This window comes from Zootoca vivipara, chromosome 5 (genome assembly GCF_963506605.1).
Source record: "Zootoca vivipara chromosome 5, rZooViv1.1, whole genome shotgun sequence".
In the NCBI taxonomy this organism is placed as follows: domain Eukaryota; kingdom Metazoa; phylum Chordata; class Lepidosauria; order Squamata; family Lacertidae; genus Zootoca; species Zootoca vivipara.
In genome coordinates this window covers 77,863,531-77,880,884 of record NC_083280.1, presented here as the reverse complement: position 1 = coordinate 77,880,884, position 17,354 = coordinate 77,863,531, and the positions used below count along the sequence as shown (strand labels likewise).

The window sequence follows — 17,354 nt, the reverse complement described above, 5'->3', positions numbered from 1 at the left end:
ATGCCACTGTATACCAATAATGTATCCTTTCTCAGGCTGAGAATTTTTATTCACAACTTTGAGTTTTACCAAGCAACTTTCTTTGTACTACATAGTTCCTATCTTTCATCAATATCGATTTATCAAATAATAATTACAGTATCTTAATACATTCTGGCCTTCCTAAACACACGTTACCAGGGCCTCAACAACTAATCTGAGATGCTAAAACAATCAAATTCAGAAGCATACTCTTTGTTCCAAATACTCATAAGAGTTGCAGAACAACATTATACAGAACTGTGATGCCAATAAATTGACTAGTCAAATACTGTTGTCAGTTAACTATTGTCAAATGAACACCAAAGCCAAGAATCCTCTTATAATGCTTCCCTTTTCATTGCAGCATGTTCTGTAAAGCGGAAGTGACCACTCTTCTTAGATGGAGCCACTATCTTGTCAAACTATTACATTATAAAAGCAGGACAATGATTTTCAGTTTTTAAAGATAATGTGATAAAAGCATCAGAACTTGTTTTAAATTACTGCAAGCAACTATGCCAAATCTGTCTACTTTACAGCCCAATCCTACACACATTGAGTAAGAAACGAGTATCACTTTATTCAGTGGGCCCATTTCCATCAATTGGTAGAGCACAAGACTCTTAAATCCAGGCCTGTGGGTTCCGGCATTGCAGGGGGTGGGCTAGATGACCCCTGGGTTCTCTTCCAAGTTGCAGCGCGTCTCGTGGACCACAGCCTTAAACCCAAGCGTGATCAAGGCTGGCACTGTAAACCCAAAAGCTCTTGGCTTCTGGGTGGAGCATTAAGGCAACGGTGGCACTGGAACCCCACGCATCTGATGCGCAGGAAATGGAAATGCACACACCCCTTCCCCCCCCCCAGCAAACCAGATGAGAAAAGCAAGTGACTAAGGATGGCCTTTTTTTCTTCTTTTTGTAGAGAAAGGATCCCCAGGGCGACGCGAACCTTTGTTCCCCACTGTGACTGCGGGGCTGGCTTTGCTGCTGCTGGACCTTTGCTCCCTGCTGAAGGGAAGAGGCGGCTGCCACTGGGTCACTTTCCTCTTCCAGGAATGGGGCTGCGCTTCTTCTTCCGAGCTGCTGCTGCTGGTGGTGGTGGTGCCGACGGCAGAGGGGGCGAGCGGGGGGTCCGACCTGATCCTTTTCCTGGGGGCGTCAGACCCCGCACTCATGCTTGGGGGAGCAGCACCCGCCCTCCGACCCTTCTCCACTCGCCTCACACGCCCCGGTGGAAGGGGACGACGACGACGACGACAGGGTCACCACCGGCGGGAAAGCGGGCCCGGGGGCGGCGAAGGGGCTCCGTGAGGGGGAAAGACGACGGGGAAAGTTCCCTTCCACATTCTCCCGGCTGAGGGGAGCGAGGCGGGTACCCGCACGCACGCTCGCCCTCCCAGCCGTTGTGAGGGTTCCCCACCGCTTCTCTCCATCAACCCCCAACGATCCCCCCTTCTCTCGGACACGCGCCCCAAGCTCAGGGACCAGCCTTCGTCGACGGCCCTGACGGCCCTCCCTCGATGCCCGTCGCTTCCCGTTTCCCGGCCGAGCCGGAAAGCAAGAAAGCGCCGCCGCCGTAAAGCGGAACAAGAAGACGCAAACGAAGCAGCCTCGCGCGCCGGCGTCGCGACGTCGTTTTACGGCCGCCGTGGCGTCGTTTTACGGCAGCCGCGGCCTTGGTGCTGAGGAGGAGGTCGTCGCGCTGTCTTTTCCCGCGCCGGCCTTGAGGGAGGAAGGAAGGAAGGAGCGAGCGGGCGCCGAGGGAGAAACGTCCATTAATCGTCGCTGCTGAGGACGAGGAGGAGGCGGGGAGCGGGCGGCTGAAGCCCCCCCGGCAGAAGTTGGTCCTCCATGGAAGGGGGAGCCGGGAACTCGAAGGGCTCCGGGCTCGGCGGCCTCTTCGGCGGCGCGGCCATGGGTGGGCCCGGCTATTCCCACGCGGACCTGGCCGGAGTCCCTCGTGAGTATTTGGCGAGGGGAGCTTCTTCATTCGTTTCGGGCGTGGGGTTGGGGGTGCCCTATTTTATTCACCCCTCTGTTATAACAAGTGATGCGGGGGGGGGATAAAGTGATGGTGATAGTGGTACATTGACAGGATTATTGTAATAACCTGCAGTTTTATAATCGTATATATTTAAAGTAGATGAGTAAATAAGCAAATTAAGTTAATTTGGATATGCAGAAGGTATTAAAAAAATAAATTTAAGGAACCGCAGAAAGAAGGGGAAGGAAGTCAGGCTTTGAAATGTTAAAATGATTGTAAAATTAGTGAATGTATAAACTTGAAAAGTATAAATGAAATTTTAAAATAATAATAACCAGCTTTGACCATAGAATACAATCAATTAAAAGACTTAAAACTGACAGCTTTGGCGGCATAGAATTCTATCTTGAAAGCGTAGGAGGAATATCAAATAGGACTGAACAGAAGGCTGGTGCTCTTTCTTGGAACTTGTATTAGATCCTCTTTTATTTTCCCCCAACTGTGCAGTATTGTACATTTTAAAGCGAAGGAGGGCGGTGGGGGGGATGAAGGTGCTGGCAGGCAGGTTTGTGGGGCTGCAGCTCATAAATGTTGTGAAGGAGGGAAAGCAGCTGTCCTGGGGTGATTTAACTCTTCCAGGTGTATTTTCAAGGTCATGGAATAGTAGAGTTGGCAGGGGTCATGAGAGTCATCTAGTGCAACCTGCTGCAATCCAGTGATCTTTTGCCCAATGTGGGGCTTGAATCCACGGCCCTGAGATTGAGTCTCATGCTCTACTGACTGAGCTATCCCTGTCCTGTAAGCATCCATGGTGTTTCCACCAGGCATGAGGCTGAAAGTGGTCCCTGTTTTAACTTGGGTTTGCCAGCATGATCAAATGCCTCCTTTCTTAGCATGTGGGAGACCAGTTTTAAGGCCTTGACACAGTGAATGGTCTGAATAACTTTTGAGCATTTCAGAAAAAGTATATATTCCTGATGTATTCCTGCATGTGGCTTTTCTACTCTGTTGTAAGCAGAGTTTCAAGGTGATAGTTCTACATTAAAACACAGATTTCTTAAGTATGGCTACTTAGCCAGAAACTCATGTACTGGCTTTTCTCTCCTTTCATTCTCCACACTGCTCTCTTCTGTACTAATCAGCTTCATAGGATAGACATGGCTCACACTATGAATATTATTTCATTGAGTAGGGATTGCTTGGCAGACATAAGCCAAGCAAGAACGCAGCTGCTTTGCTTCTCTCTGGTCCTTTATTTGCTGCTATTGGGCTAAGGCTAAGCCAAGGATTGATGTGTTGTATGAATCAGCTCATGTTTTGTTTTTTTGGAAGAGCTCACATGATAGTTCTAAGCCAGTCTTGCTTAGCATTTTGTGCAACCCAAGCCATAATGTACATTTGAAAGTTAACACTGTTTTAATTCTTCATCTTTTTTGTCTTCTTAGCCCTTTACTATTGTATGAATGTTTACATCTAGTTATACTGAAATTTATATTTTGTTTTATATTTTATTTTTTGCAGTGACTGGAATGAATCCTTTGTCTCCATATTTAAATGTAGATCCCAGATACCTTATACAGGTGAGATGTAAATGCTTGTTCAAATTATATTACTATATAGATACAATTGATTGCTAAATTTTCATTTAATAAATTTATGTAAAGGTTATGAGTCTATGTATTAAAGGTATAGGGACGCGGGTGATGCTGTGGTCTAAACCACTGAGCCTCTTCGGCTTGCCAATCAGAAGGTTGGCAGTTCAAATCCACTCAACGGGGTGACCTCCTGTTGTTGTGTCCCAGCTTCTGCTAACTTAGCAGTTCAAAAGCACACCAGTGCAAGTAGATAAATAGGTACTGCTGCGGTGGGAAGGTTAACGGTGTTTCCGTGCGCTCTGGTACTTGTCACAGTCCTCTGTGTGCCAATAGCGGTTTAGTCATGCTGGCCACATGACACGGAAAGCTGTCTGCGGACAAACGCTGGCTCCCTCTGCCTGAAAGCTAGATGAGCGCCGCAACCCCATAGTCGCCTTTGACTGGACTTAACCATCCAGGGGTCTTTACCTTTTCCCCTATACATATGTAAGTAAATGTTGGCCTGGTTAGCCATGGAAGGTTAAACTACAAGCACATATTCTACAAATATGCTAAGACAACTTTGCACAGGAGCAAATGAGACACTTGTCACTCAGGAAGCACCCCATGGGCAAGTGAGGTTCCAAAAAGATTTTGGCCAGTTTCCTCATCAAGCGCTCCAAATTGAGGACGGGTCCTCTAATATTTCAGTAAATGAATAAGGATAAATTAATAAACTTTAACAGAAGAGTTGAATCTTCTCTGTTAATTTTATTCATAAATAATGAAGTCAGTGGGCAGTGTGAAGTGGCTCATTTTCAAACAGCACCAAACAGTTCAGAAAGAGAAATATATCTAGATGTGTAGCCCTTCTTAAGCATGCACCACCCACTCTTATAAGCTAGAAGAGAAGTAGGAAGCTCCCTATCACAGGGTTCAAACACGCAGTGTCCACTTGAGAGTGCTTACAGTGTTCAATTGCCTCTTTGCCATGCGTGCTCTTAAAGCGACACACAGTCCCAGCTTCTTGCAGCTTCTAGGTCTGTAGGCTAGTATGGGCAGAAACTAAGTGTGAATTCTCTCTAATCTGGGAACCAGTGATACAGAGGGTTTTGTTTCTAAACTCCAGTTGTGGTCAGCTGTCTTTGTCATCTCCATGTCTGTGACAGTGTTACACTACTGGAAGATAAAAGTACTGTCCATTTTAGCTGTCTGTCAGCTCCTCTGTTCTGGAGGCGGCTGATACCAGTGGGGGACAGTATTGCGCTTCTTTGAGAGTGTGCTAAGCAGCCAATATCCTGCTCAGTGCTAGACTAGAAGCTTACACACATGGTCAACATGCAATGGCTTGTATTTCTGTGGTCGATTTATTTACCATGTATTATTCTCTTATGGACCTTGCTATCTAACCTTTCATTTAGGTGCCTGATTAGCTCGTAAATGTCAACACATTCAAATGAATGTACCTATTTTTAGAAAGCAAATGGGCTTTTAGCCACAAATGTAATTTAAAAGGATATTTCCATTTCAGGACACAGATGAATTCATTTTACCCACTGGAGCTAGCAAAACTAGGGGCAGGTTTGAGCTGGCATTCTTTACAATTGGAGGATGCTGCATGACAGGTATGGGTAACATTTAATTTATATTGTGATGTTGTTCTGTTTTAAAATGGATAGAATTTGTATGTGGGGGGGGTGAGTAGTGTATAAAAATATATTTGTATTGTGTCAAATTTAACCAAGTCTCCAGTGACATACTTCTTGTCTAAAACAAGCAACACAAACTTGAGTGTGTTATAGTAGAGGGGTAGCGTGTTACTCTTTTGTAGCAAAAGCAATAGTCCTGCGGCACAACAGAACAGAGTCTTCTAGCACCATTGAGAGTGTCAATGATTTACACTGTTTTCACGGTGCATTGATTTCCAGGCCTTGTGATCTAGGTTGTATATCTCCCCTATTTACACTGTTGATACTTTTTCTGTAAGCTTTGGACAATTTATTATTTTTTAAACGCCATCCCCTTTGAAGGCTTTTCTGGGCATAATCATCAAATTGTAACAACAGTTGCAAGGCTTTCATTGCCAAAAATAAACAATGGAACATTTGAGTGAAAGTTTGGAATGTTTGAGACTGTTGTTGATTCCCTAAATTTCAGCAGTAGTCAGCTGTCCGTGTCATTACCGTGCCTGACAGTGTTACACTGCTGGGAGATGAAAATATTGTCCAATCTGTCTGTCATTGTCACCGTTCTGGAGGCATTTTGGCAGCAGGGTGGGACAATGCTGTGCTTCTCTGAGAGTGTGCTGAGCAGTTAATATCCTGCTCAGCATTAGAATGGGAGCATACACATTAGCTGTATATGATGGCATTAATGTCTGTTAAAAATGGCATTTGTGGTTTTTCTGAACATACAAACTTTGCAGATTTATAACAGGCTATCAAAGATTCTATGTCTTCTAGGGAATTTATTCTCCCCTGGGTCTAGGTACCCAGGTGGCGCTGTGGAGGGACCCAGGTGGCGCTGTGGGTTAAATCCCAGAGTCTAGGGTTTGCTGATCAGAAGGTTGGCGGTTCAAATCCCTGCAACGGGGTGAGCTCCCGTTGCTCAGTCCCAGCTCCTGCCCACCTAGCAGTTCGAAAGCACATCAAAGTGCAAGTAGATAAATAGGGACTGCTCCGGCGGGAAGGTAAACGGCGTTTCCGTGCGCTGCTCTGGTTCGCCAGAAGCAGCTTTGTCATGCTGGCCACATGACCCGGAAGCTGTCTGTGGACAAACGCCGTCTCCCTCGGCCTATAGAGCAAGATGAGCGCCGCAACCCCAGAGTCGGACACGACTGGACCTGATGGTCAGGGGCCCCTTTACCTTTACCCCAAGGTAGAGAATAGGTAATTGCTATGGGGTGTGATGGTACAGGAAAAGAGAACATAAGAACAAAAAATAAAGAGGAAAGAAGGATTGGGCAGGCCACATTCACTATTTTGCCTGTAAAATGTAAATTGCCTTCAATAAAACAACATATGCCTGTTATATCTGCTTTAGTAGAAGTGTATCATTGTAGTTTATTTTTCCATAGACTGCATGTTTAATTGGTGAGCTTTTTTAATCCATACTGGAATGTGTGTTCAGTTTTCCTTTCCTGTGGTTAATCCTGATATCCTGCTTTTTAGGAGCTGCATTTGGTGCACTAAATGGCCTGCGATTGGGCTTGAAGGAGACACAGAGCATGGCTTGGTCTAAACCTAGAAATGTACAGTAAGTACATAATTCCAGATACTTTTCAGCTTTCAAGGGTTGCTCATTTTTCATTTTGTTTTCAGAAGAATTATTAAGTATTCATGGACTTACAGCCTTCCAGATACTTATTTGCTTGCTTGTAAGGTTGCCAGACTCAGTAGAGGACAGGACAGGACTTCTGTGCCTTTAATTGCTGTTTTTGAGTCTGGAAACCTTAAAGAGAAACCAGCAGACCCTGTGTTTAATATCCAAGCAAAGGGTCTGCTGGTTTCTCTTTAAGGTTTCCAGACTCAAAGGAGAGTAGGGCAATTAAAGGCACACAAGTCCTGTCCTCTATTGAGTCTGGCAACCCTACTTGCTTGCCTTGAATTTTGACTTCCTATAAGTGTAAGTGAGATATAATTAAATTGGCCTTTTGTGCAGTCAGGATAAAATTACACTTCTGTGTAAGTCTTAACTTTTAAAGCCTTTTGTACCCATATAGCTAAAGGACTAAGTAACAAATCTGGGATGTTTTAGTATTCCTGACAGCAGATTGTCACTGCCCTGAGTTGTGTGAGAAGTCTTGAGTTAGGATGAGCTCAACATGTGGTGGTGATAAAAGAAAGTACGGTAATTGAGTTATTTCTGAGGAAACACCTTTTTGTTTTCTTTCTATCCCCACCTATCAATTTGTGCATGCATACATTATTATAATTATTGGATTTATATACCGCCCTATACCTGGAGGTTCACAGAAAAGATCAACATAAAGAACACAATATATATAATCAAAATTTTAAAAAACCCAATCACACACACACACCACCAAAAATAGAGCCACATTTTAAAAGGGCATAGGATGTCAATACATGCACTTGATTTCTATAAGCTTTTCTTGCAAATGAGATTTCTTGTTCTTTCAGAGAAATCTTGGCCAAAAACAAATTATGCTGGACATAGAAGATTCAAATTCATGATCCTATGGCATTTAAATAAAAATTAAAAAGTGTACAGTATATTGAACAGATTGTTATGTAGAAAGATTGAAAACATTAAATCCTTTAGACCAGCAGGTGGCAGCAAACTAATGTTAATGCTCTACTGGACCTTCAGGAAGATATGTTGAAGGTCAGATATCCCAGTCACTCCATTCTTAGCAGTTGCAAGGATAAATATGCTCCACAAAATGTGGCTCATATGTGGCCCTCATTTGTAAAACTGTTTTAAAGGAAAACCATAACAATACCTATAAGATTTAATTATCCATCTGTTAGTACTTCTTATTACCATTTTCTAGAACAATGGGGTATGAAGAAGTGTGCATGCACATGAAAGCTTGTTCTAATAACAAATGTAGTTGGTCTCTAATGTGCTACTGGACAATTTTTTATTTTTTTATACTGCAACATTGTCACAGAACTAGTGAAGATAGGTTTTGGCAAAATGGCAAGTGTATCCTACCCAATAGGGAAGTTGCATGTTCTCTAAACTGGAATAACCCAACTGCCTCTCAGAATCCATGACATACCCTGTTCCTCGAGTCATCAGCAATTCCCTTCTGATTCTTTGTGATTCTCAGCTCTGTGGAACTTCTGCTGCTATTGGTCTGCCTCCTAGAGCATCCATATTAGACACTGAGATTGGACACAACAGTTGCCTCCCATCTTTCTTCTGTTTACCTCAGTTCTAGCAATATTCATTGCTCAGACATGTTAACTCCAAATTCTGTGAAAGTACAGTGGATTAAAAAAGGACATGTTCGCCTGCATTAACACAATTGGCAGCCCACATTACCTGAATGATCAGTTGAAGTCTGTTCTCCCATAGGATCTCACTAGTCCAAAAAATAAGGCTCTTTGCGAGTATTCAAGCTACAATGACTATACAGGTATGTAGCTCACATCTTAGGTGGGGGTTACGTTCCTGGCCATTGTGTGTATAAGCAGAACTGCATAAAGACAGGATCCCCTGGAACCAGGGCCTCTGCAAGGTGGAGGTCTGCTTCCCTGGCTATGGGGAAGAGGCACAAGGACTCTGACAAAGTCCCAGGGCCCAGTAAGTGCTTGCCCAGCTTTGGGAAGGAGGAGAGCTCTAGGACCCTTCTAGAGCCATAGCTCCACCTTCCCAAAGCCCGGTAAGCGCACAATTGAAGCTTTGCGCAAGAATGTGGGGAGAAAAAATAGTGTGTTTCCTCTGTGCTCCATTTATTATTCCCCCTCCCCTTCCACTCAAAGCTGCAATTGCATAAGTAAAATAAACGTAAGATGTAAGTCACCTTTACAGCATTTGCTACTATGAGTTAATAATGAATCATTAATTTGATAGCAAGTAGTTCTGAATCTCCTGGGTTAGTAGAACCATAAAAAAGAGACAGAAGGGAAATTGGCATGGGTGTTCATTCAGCACATGTCTGTGCAAGTTCTAGCAGTTAGACAGGATTGTAATAAGTAAATTATATGGCAGTTCTGCTTGGGCAGGAGCTTGCACAGTGGGAAGAACATCTTTCGATTTAGTTTCACTTTTCTTACTCTCTGTAAGGTGCACAGCATGCTGTGAGCAGATGACACCTTGCACGTGCTGAAAGGTACCTTTGTCTCCCATTCATCATTTGTCCCTAGGTTCCAGTGGTAGTCAGCGGTCTGGGTCAGTATCATGCCTGTGACAGTGTTACACTGCTGGGAGATAAAAGTACTGCCTGTTTTATCTGTCTGTCACTGTCTCTGTTCTGGAGGCAGCTGACACCAGTGTGGGGCAATACTGTGCTTCTCTGAGAGTGTGCTGAGCAGTTAACGTTCTACTCCGCACTAGTCTGGGAGCATACATACTTGTTCAGCATGTGATTTTAATTTCTATGGTAGAGGATGTTTGACCTTTCCCCCCCTTTGTTTTTATAAAGTTTATGAGAAGTGATATTTAAGGATGTCCAAATTAAAATGTGTATAATTTAGCACTTTGAATTTTTGCATGCTTAATAGTCTTCTTGGGAGAAACATTCCTTAATGCAATCTGAACTATTTGAGCAGTCTTGATATAAAGTATTCTAATAGCAAACTGTTGTTGAGTGGACAGAACTGTAGCCAAATCCAGGCTAATGTAGGAGCATCAGCATATTCAGGGGAACTCCCAAGGCTTGCAGAAGTAGGAAAATGAACAAGAGCACTCCGCACTGCACTATGATCTAATTCTTAAAATATGTAGAGCAGTGTACTGGTAAAAATTGTTAATCTAGAATTGGCTCAGTTAACATGGTTGCCTTTGATGAAAGCACTTTTCTTTAAAACATTTCAATTTAAAGAATTGCTTGATGAATATATTCAAATCTGCTGTCGTGTCTTGGAGAGGAAAATTATCTATCTTCAACAGGCTCCCAAAGTTGTTTTCTAAATTCAAGCCTTATCTGAAGGAGGGGGGAGGAATTGGATTATTAAGGCACTGTACTGCATCTTTAGTAGCTACCTATGCATAGAAATACTTCTTCATTCCTAGGCAGCAGTCACCCCATCCAGAATTTTCAGTCCTGATTTCATATTCACCCAAATATGGTTGCTTCTGGAATCGTGTCCTAATGACCATTTAATTGATATATTAGAACTAAGAGAAATGTCTATATAAACATGTGTTTTGGGTAGTGCATTTAGTTTGTGTCCCATGGAATCTGTTCAGAAGCTTCAGTTATTCAGAGTAATTAACGGGGCAGAAATGATTATATTATGCTTCATAGCCCCAATACAGAGGTCCTTGGTGCTCTTCATGCCACAAGGCAAAGCGCTTCTGAAGCCGAGGGACTTCCAGAGGCTGTTTTTTAATAAGGTACAAGGCTCTGGTATTTAAGGGGGGGGAGAGAGAGAGAGAAAGAAAGAAAATTCCCTGTGGGTATGAGCAAGCCATTATGCACACCTTAACTAATTATTTGGATCACAGTCCATGTTTTGTGCACTTGCTTTCTCCAGAACCTGGAACATGCTAAGTATGTTGGCCTACAGAAAAATCTATGGATCTTCTTCTTTAAAAAAGAAGTGAACAATAATGCTTATGGAAAATAATGCTTATGGATGCTTATGGAAAAAGAAAACGTGGGAAAAAATATTGCATAACACTGAGCTCCAAATTTGCATTTGAGTTACATAAACGTTCTAATTAACCTTGGCACGTAGTGCCACCTGCCTTAAAGCAGAGCAGATTTGTTCAAAAATGCAAATGAATTTAACTTATCCTTTCAAGTTTGGTTCCTATAGTAAAACCTGTAATCCTGGTGTGCTAGAGATCAAAGGTTTGTACAGCATTTGATTTCTCCAGGTGGAACAAGTTTCATTTAAGCTTTCCCTTTTTCACTCTTGCCTTATGAACAGATTCTAGGACAGAAGGCGTGAGCAGAAGAAACAGAGTTGTCTTTGGTTCTGTTTAGGCCTTGAAAACAATTTAGCATATGATAAAGCAGTACAAATCAATCTCTTTCTCTCATTACTTCCTTGTAGGATTTTAAATATGGTGACAAGGCAAGGGGCATTATGGGCCAATACTCTCGGATCTCTAGGTAAGTTTGTTGTGTAAACCAAATCTACGTGGGAAATGTCAATATCATTCTTAGTAACTCAGTTTAATTAGAATGGAAGTTTTGTCAAGGATTCTGGATGCTTCGGGTTTAGAAAGTCATTGCACTGCATTGCAAAGCATAAAATGAATCTAGGACCTGCTGACTAGGGGTGCTTGCTTTCCCTTAAATGAGATTTAGAGGCCTGAAAAATATCCCTTTGTCACAGAAGACTGACATCTTCAAGGATTCCCTCCCCGCTTTCTGCCCGCCCCCATCAGCAGAGAAATCATAGATCATGGAAAATTGCCATTTGAGCTCAAAGGTCCCAAAGTTCAAGATTCCACCCTTGCAAGTGATACATTAACAGACACTTCACAGCTGTGTTTGTTTTCTTGAGTAACATTTCCTTGTTTGTCATAGTCCTTTACCCTGACCTGTCTAGTGACAAGTCTGCAAATATTTTAGAATTCAATTCCTTTCTGGGAAGAGAATCTTTAGTTGTGGGCTTTAGGATGGGTGGGTGAGTGTGGCTCTACTTCCTAACCAAAAGACAAATTCAACTGCCGTTCTTAGTTTCCAGTATGAGATTAGGAATGGTTTTATATGATGTTTAAAAGTCACCCTTTTAAAATAATGTGAAATAATTTTTTCAAAAGTTATAGTGGGCACTAATCTATTTCAACTGTGTTGTTGTTTTATGTTCAGTATTTGTAAAACATTGCAGGTCTGTTCATTTGGCTTTGCTGCTGACAACCCTTGTATGCACCTTAGTGGTGCTTTTCAAAGGTTTTGGCCCCAATTGATTGATATTGCATTTGGCACTTGTGTAGAGCCATACAGCTGATCCAGTTGAAACACTTTAGTAGCAAATTACCTTTCCCTTCAGAAGCTTCAGTGCTTTCATGTCCCCTGGATCGACACATTCTGCCATTTCCTTACATTGCAGGGCTGCATTTTGCGTCTCTGATTAACTTACCTGTTCATTTCACCAAAGTTAACTAAGTTTACAGAAATGTTTCATGCCCTCTTCTCCCCATTGACATCGCTCTGCACATGTCCATACCCTGAAAAACCTCTCTGGGTGGCCAATGGGCACTGCTAAACAACATGGAATGGCGCTACTGGAAGCGAGAGGGTAATGGGAAACTTTCCTTCATTGATCTTAAGTCAACTTCCTAAAAATGCAAGCTCAGTTTTGGGTACTTTCCCCGAGAGAAGGATACTGAGACCAGAATCTTATTGGGTTGTTCTGTGTTGGACATGTGTTGTTGTTTTGTGTGTGTTCGTGTTCTCAATGTCAACTTTAATTCAATTCCAGCACTGCTGTATAGCGCATTTGGAGTCATAATTGAAAAAACACGAGGTGCAGAAGATGATCTGAACACAGTTGCTGCTGGGACCATGACGGGCATGCTGTATAAAAGCACAGGTACGCTGGCAAAATTACCTTTGTTCATTTTGGTTCTGCGTACAGGAGTTGGGTCAAAAGTAAGCGTATCTGTTCTGTGTGTGCTTAATGTCATGTCTACTGACTTTTGTGATTATATATTCTTAAGAGCAAGGCATGAGCTATGTGAAAACTCCGTTTCCCTTTTCCATATGCATTAAACCTTTGTCTGAAATCCTAATACAATGGCTCTGCCTTTAGTGAGTTCTGACTTTTGATTAATGGTGATAGAAACTGTTAATCCAGAGCTAAAGGAAACAAACAGTTCCTAAAATAGAAATTGGGGGGTAAATGTGAGAGATGCATTGACTATGAAAATGACACCAGAATTTGGTCATGAAACTCCATAGCAGTTCTCTGGCAGTTAGCTTTGGTTCATCCAGAAACAGTAAGGATTAGTGTTAAAAAGACATCCTACAATTTTAGCCCAACAGGATAGCACTTTATGTAAGATGATTCAGACTGTAGCTGGAAAACATCACTGTTTTCAAATGATATTTAAAAGACAAAAAAACCCTCTATTCTTCCCCTAGGAACAAAGGAAGGGTTGCGCAGCCTTAAGTTATATACCTCAAAACCCAATGCAAAAATTTATTCCAAATTCTCAAGTGAAAACAAATATGTTAAGAGACATTTGTGCTGGCATAATAGAGCTGCTCTGTGTGCAGCAGTTACTGTACAGACAAAGAAGAGCTGAAGAAACTAGGCCATGGTTTTTTACACAGATTTTAACACACTGGAAGCAGTAAATAGGGAACCGGTTTATCAAAAAGTCCTCTTAAAAAGTCTATCCATCTTTTCTAGATAGAAATATTTACCTGAACTTCTACCTACTACAGCTGTAATAGATCACTCTCCGGGTCCAGCCTAGTTCAACATTATCATAAGCAATAAAGCTATTTGTTCTATTTGTTTCAACATTAGTTAACTTTCAGGGCTCCTCCCAATTTTAAATGGCAGATTTATGTTATTGACACATGCTACTGCAATTCTGAAAGCAAGTCTTATCTTAGCAAAGTGCCATTACCGGTAGACTAAATATGACTAGTATCGGAAAACCAATTGAAATTAGTGATACATTAGCGAAAAACATGAAAAAGATCTGTCATCATTTTTGAGTGCCAAAAGTACATGCATCTATAGAAAGGAAAAAATGTATTCAAATCTTGGTTTGTGCTTATTTAAAAGTTCACCACTTTGGTTGTATTTCTATGAACAGTCTTTGCTTTCTCCAGTTAGTTGCTGCTTGTTGCCTTCTGTCTGCCATATAAATTAAACTTGAAGTTAGAGTGGGAGCAGGATTTGGAAGGGTGTGTGGGTGTGGGTTTCAGAAACTAACTCACCTGGTTTGGAAAATGAGGCATTAAAGCTTAGCACTCTGTCTCCTTTCTCTCCCTTCCCAAAAAATTGAACTGGGAAAGATTGAACTTGGAAGCTCTACTTCCCATGCAGCAATAGATTCTTTCAAGCATGCTCAGAAAGGTTCAGGAGCATCAAGATTTAAAGCTGAGATGTGTGGTTTGCAGAAGCCTACACCAGCACTCCCTGCTGTTGCTGCTGCTGCTTGCCCCCTTATTGGGATAAATTTTGGAAAGGGGGCTAGCCACCAGCAGGGACAGTTGGTATATCTGAGCTTTCTTAGTATAACTCAAAAGCTCTTTCTGAGAATTCTGCATTAGAACTTGGAGAAGGAAAGCTAATTATGACGGAAACCCAACAGAAATTAAATCATCACTACTTGGAAAATATATTTGTTGAACCAGAATGTGTGGTGCTTTATGACTATGCCTGTATAATTGGAGAAAAAATGAAATAGTTTGTATTGGTGGCATTATTCTGGATACAAGCAATGGCACAGGACCCAGCTAGGTTGGGTTTAACAAAGGTATATGTAAACTTCTAGGTTTTAGAAGTTTGATAGCCCTGGACAGCAATTGTTCTTTTATTTTAGAAAGCGGGGGGTTCTTGTCGGACATGCTTGGAGCTTTCATCAGGCTTGAAACTGGGTGTTTTTCGCTTTCTCACTTCATAATCAGTGGAAATGGCATGATTTGTATTGAAAACCATTTGGTTCTATTTACATAGAATGGGTCCCACCATTGTTAAGAGTATTGTCCCAATAGATTATAAATTTTAAACATGCTACACCTGTAGGCTAGAGTGACCTGTTTACTAGAACCATCTGAAAACACAGCATTTTACATTTTTACATAAAACTTTTTACATTAGTGGGCTGATTTATGTAACAAAAACTACCATGAAATAAGAGCAGACGGCATGCCACCCACACCTGGTATGAAATGAAGAGGTGTCTGACTTTGCATTTATTTTATTTTTAGCAATCCCATGATTTGGAGGGGATATTTCCAATGGCAATCAGGAAGCTGTCTTATTGTGGCAAAAGTCGGTACTGGATAGACCTTCCCAATTGGCAGGCTCTGTGTCTGCTTTCAAATATTGCAGCCTGCGACTCTTTTAAGTCATGTTTTGACATTCTCCTATCTCAACATATGTATGCAAGAAAAAGATGATAGCTGCTTGTTTTGGGGGATTCAGTAAAGTGACTTGCTATCCAAGGCTAGCAGAATTGACATCATAGGAGGGACAGGAGTACATTCGCCTATCGCTTACCAAGCATAACTGAAAAGGTCAGGGAGTTCCAAGCCCTGTTATTCAAAAGGCACTCTTTCTTCTTTTTGCCAAACTTTTTTTTAAAAAAACAACCACATATTCACCTTAATGTGAATATTTTCAGGCAGGAAAGGCAAACACTGCCAGCTCCGCAAATGCAAACTGAATTTCACACAAGTGACTTGGCTGTACATTGGTGCTTAGTTCTGCTGCTCTCCTTTGGAGTCTCCCATAGCTGGGTATTGGACAACTGCATTGCAGTACAAAGGGTGGGTTTCGTTGCAGGGCTTTACACATTATCAGAAAAAATGAGAACTGGTTTTCATCTCCATGAGCAAGTTCTTCTGGTGTGTTACACCAGAATTAAGCCAAAACTAGGCTAGCGTTTCCCCTCTGTCCTGCTTGAAAATACAACTCTTTAAGAGGAGGCTTTTAATGTTTAATAGATTACTGTGTTTTAGTTTTCTGTTGTAAGCCGCCCAGAGTGGCTGGGGAAACCCAGCCAGATGGGTGGGGTATAAATAATAATTATTATTATTATTATTATTATTATTATTATTATTATTATTATTATTATTATATATAGTTAAGACTGCATTAAGTGTTCTGTTGTAGTTCCTGTTATTTCATGAACTGCTTTTACCTGCATCACATATAAAGTCATGACACAAAAATCCTGTCACATAGCCCCTTGTAGGCTGTATATATAGATGGGATTTTCTCCCTGCTCAACGTATTATTTTTTAATCTATCAGTGCAAAACCTAATGGCTTTGCTGCAAACTGCTTTTATTCTAAGGTGCTGGAAATGACAGCCCTGGGTAAAACAAATTTAAACCTATAGAAAGGGGATTCTGGTACCATAAAACTAGCTTTACACTAGCTACTAGTTAAGTATAATTTCCATGGTGGTAATGTTGGTACCTAGTTTATTTTACCAAAAACAACCAAGGTTCTTGTGGCACCTCAAAGCTTAACAAACGTATCACGGCATAAGCTTTCATGGACTACACAGTCCATTAAAAATAGTCTTTGAAGTGCCACAGGACTATTTTGTTTTCATATACTCATATTCCAACTAGGGATGAAATTTAATATATTTGACCGTTTTCTGTATGTAAGTGGAATTGTTTTTTCTTCACACTGTATATCATGAGCCTAAATGTAGCAGTCATTGGATCTGTGAGGACACTTAAAATCTCTTCCTACTAAGTGGCTGAGCTTGTGAACCACTGTTTTAAGAAGTTGTTCCCATTGAGGTGTGTCAATATTTTCCAAAGCAATGGCAGTTTTTGTGATCTCGGGTACTGTGTTTCCCTTGTACAAATGTTCTAGTACGGCAGAGCCCATGCGACTAAGCCCCTGACATTTATTGGCTGATCTTTTCTTACCGCCACTGTTTTCTACAGGTGGACTACGAGGGATAGCGAGAGGTGGCGTTGCAGGACTCATGCTCACTAGTCTCTATGCTCTCTACAACAACTGGGAGCACATGAAGGGCTCAGTGTGGAGGCAATCACTCTGAGCAGCATTGAGAACTGAGAATCTACATATGTCGTGCAATCAGACTTGAAACCTTTGAGTACAGCATGGAGCGGAATGGAAACAAAGACTAGAAAACCTCACTGTGACATGGTTATCAGAACCGGTCTTTCCTTCCAGCTGCCAGATGGTAATGTGCTAGTATCTATGAGGGTGTGGTGAAGTTGTCAGCTGAAGATCTTGTTTTGGCAGCATGTTCACTTTTGCCTGGGCAAGTTATTTAACTCTACTTAACCCAAGCTAATTGTCTGTCCTTTGATGAGGTTTATGTACCTATACTGTTGCTTGATTTGGTTTGAATAAAAAGGTTTTTGTCCCTACAGCTTTTGCCACTTCTTTAATCCTGTTGGTAATAGGCAACTTGTTTCTTGTAGCAGGTAACTGTGCCTCAGTACATTAGAGTG

The 17,354-nt window shown here is 41.8% G+C and overlaps 2 protein-coding genes and 3 non-coding genes across 5 annotated transcripts in view; 4 read left to right on the top strand and 1 right to left on the bottom strand.

Moving 5' to 3' along the window:
- The window catches only part of PARG (poly(ADP-ribose) glycohydrolase), a 66,603-nt gene extending 65,044 nt beyond the window's left edge, over nt 1–1,559 (bottom strand). The window contains exon 1 of the mRNA XM_035137508.2: nt 970–1,559. Coding sequence (XP_034993399.2) covers nt 970–1,195 — 226 coding nt within the window. The 5' untranslated portion in view covers nt 1,196–1,559. The remainder of the gene's footprint in view (nt 1–969) is intronic.
- A 119-nt stretch (nt 1,560–1,678) lies between these two features.
- LOC118096188 (mitochondrial import inner membrane translocase subunit Tim23) lies at nt 1,679–17,270 on the top strand. Its single transcript, XM_035137614.2, has 7 exons — nt 1,679–1,980; nt 3,526–3,584; nt 5,110–5,203; nt 6,749–6,833; nt 11,273–11,331; nt 12,650–12,760; nt 16,818–17,270. The coding sequence occupies exons 1-7, from the start codon at nt 1,872–1,874 to the stop codon at nt 16,931–16,933; spliced, it is 633 nt and encodes a 210-aa protein (XP_034993505.1). The 5' UTR covers nt 1,679–1,871; the 3' UTR covers nt 16,934–17,270.
- LOC118096672 (small nucleolar RNA SNORA74) lies at nt 4,703–4,906 on the top strand. Its single transcript, XR_004693951.1, has one exon. It is a non-coding gene; the product is annotated as a small nucleolar RNA SNORA74 (small nucleolar RNA).
- Nucleotides 5,731–5,929, top strand: LOC118096671 (small nucleolar RNA SNORA74). Its single transcript, XR_004693950.1, has one exon. It is a non-coding gene; the product is annotated as a small nucleolar RNA SNORA74 (small nucleolar RNA).
- On the top strand, nt 9,418–9,621 carry LOC118096670 (small nucleolar RNA SNORA74). Its single transcript, XR_004693949.2, has one exon. It is a non-coding gene; the product is annotated as a small nucleolar RNA SNORA74 (small nucleolar RNA).
- Nucleotides 17,271–17,354: the final 84 nt, after the last annotated feature.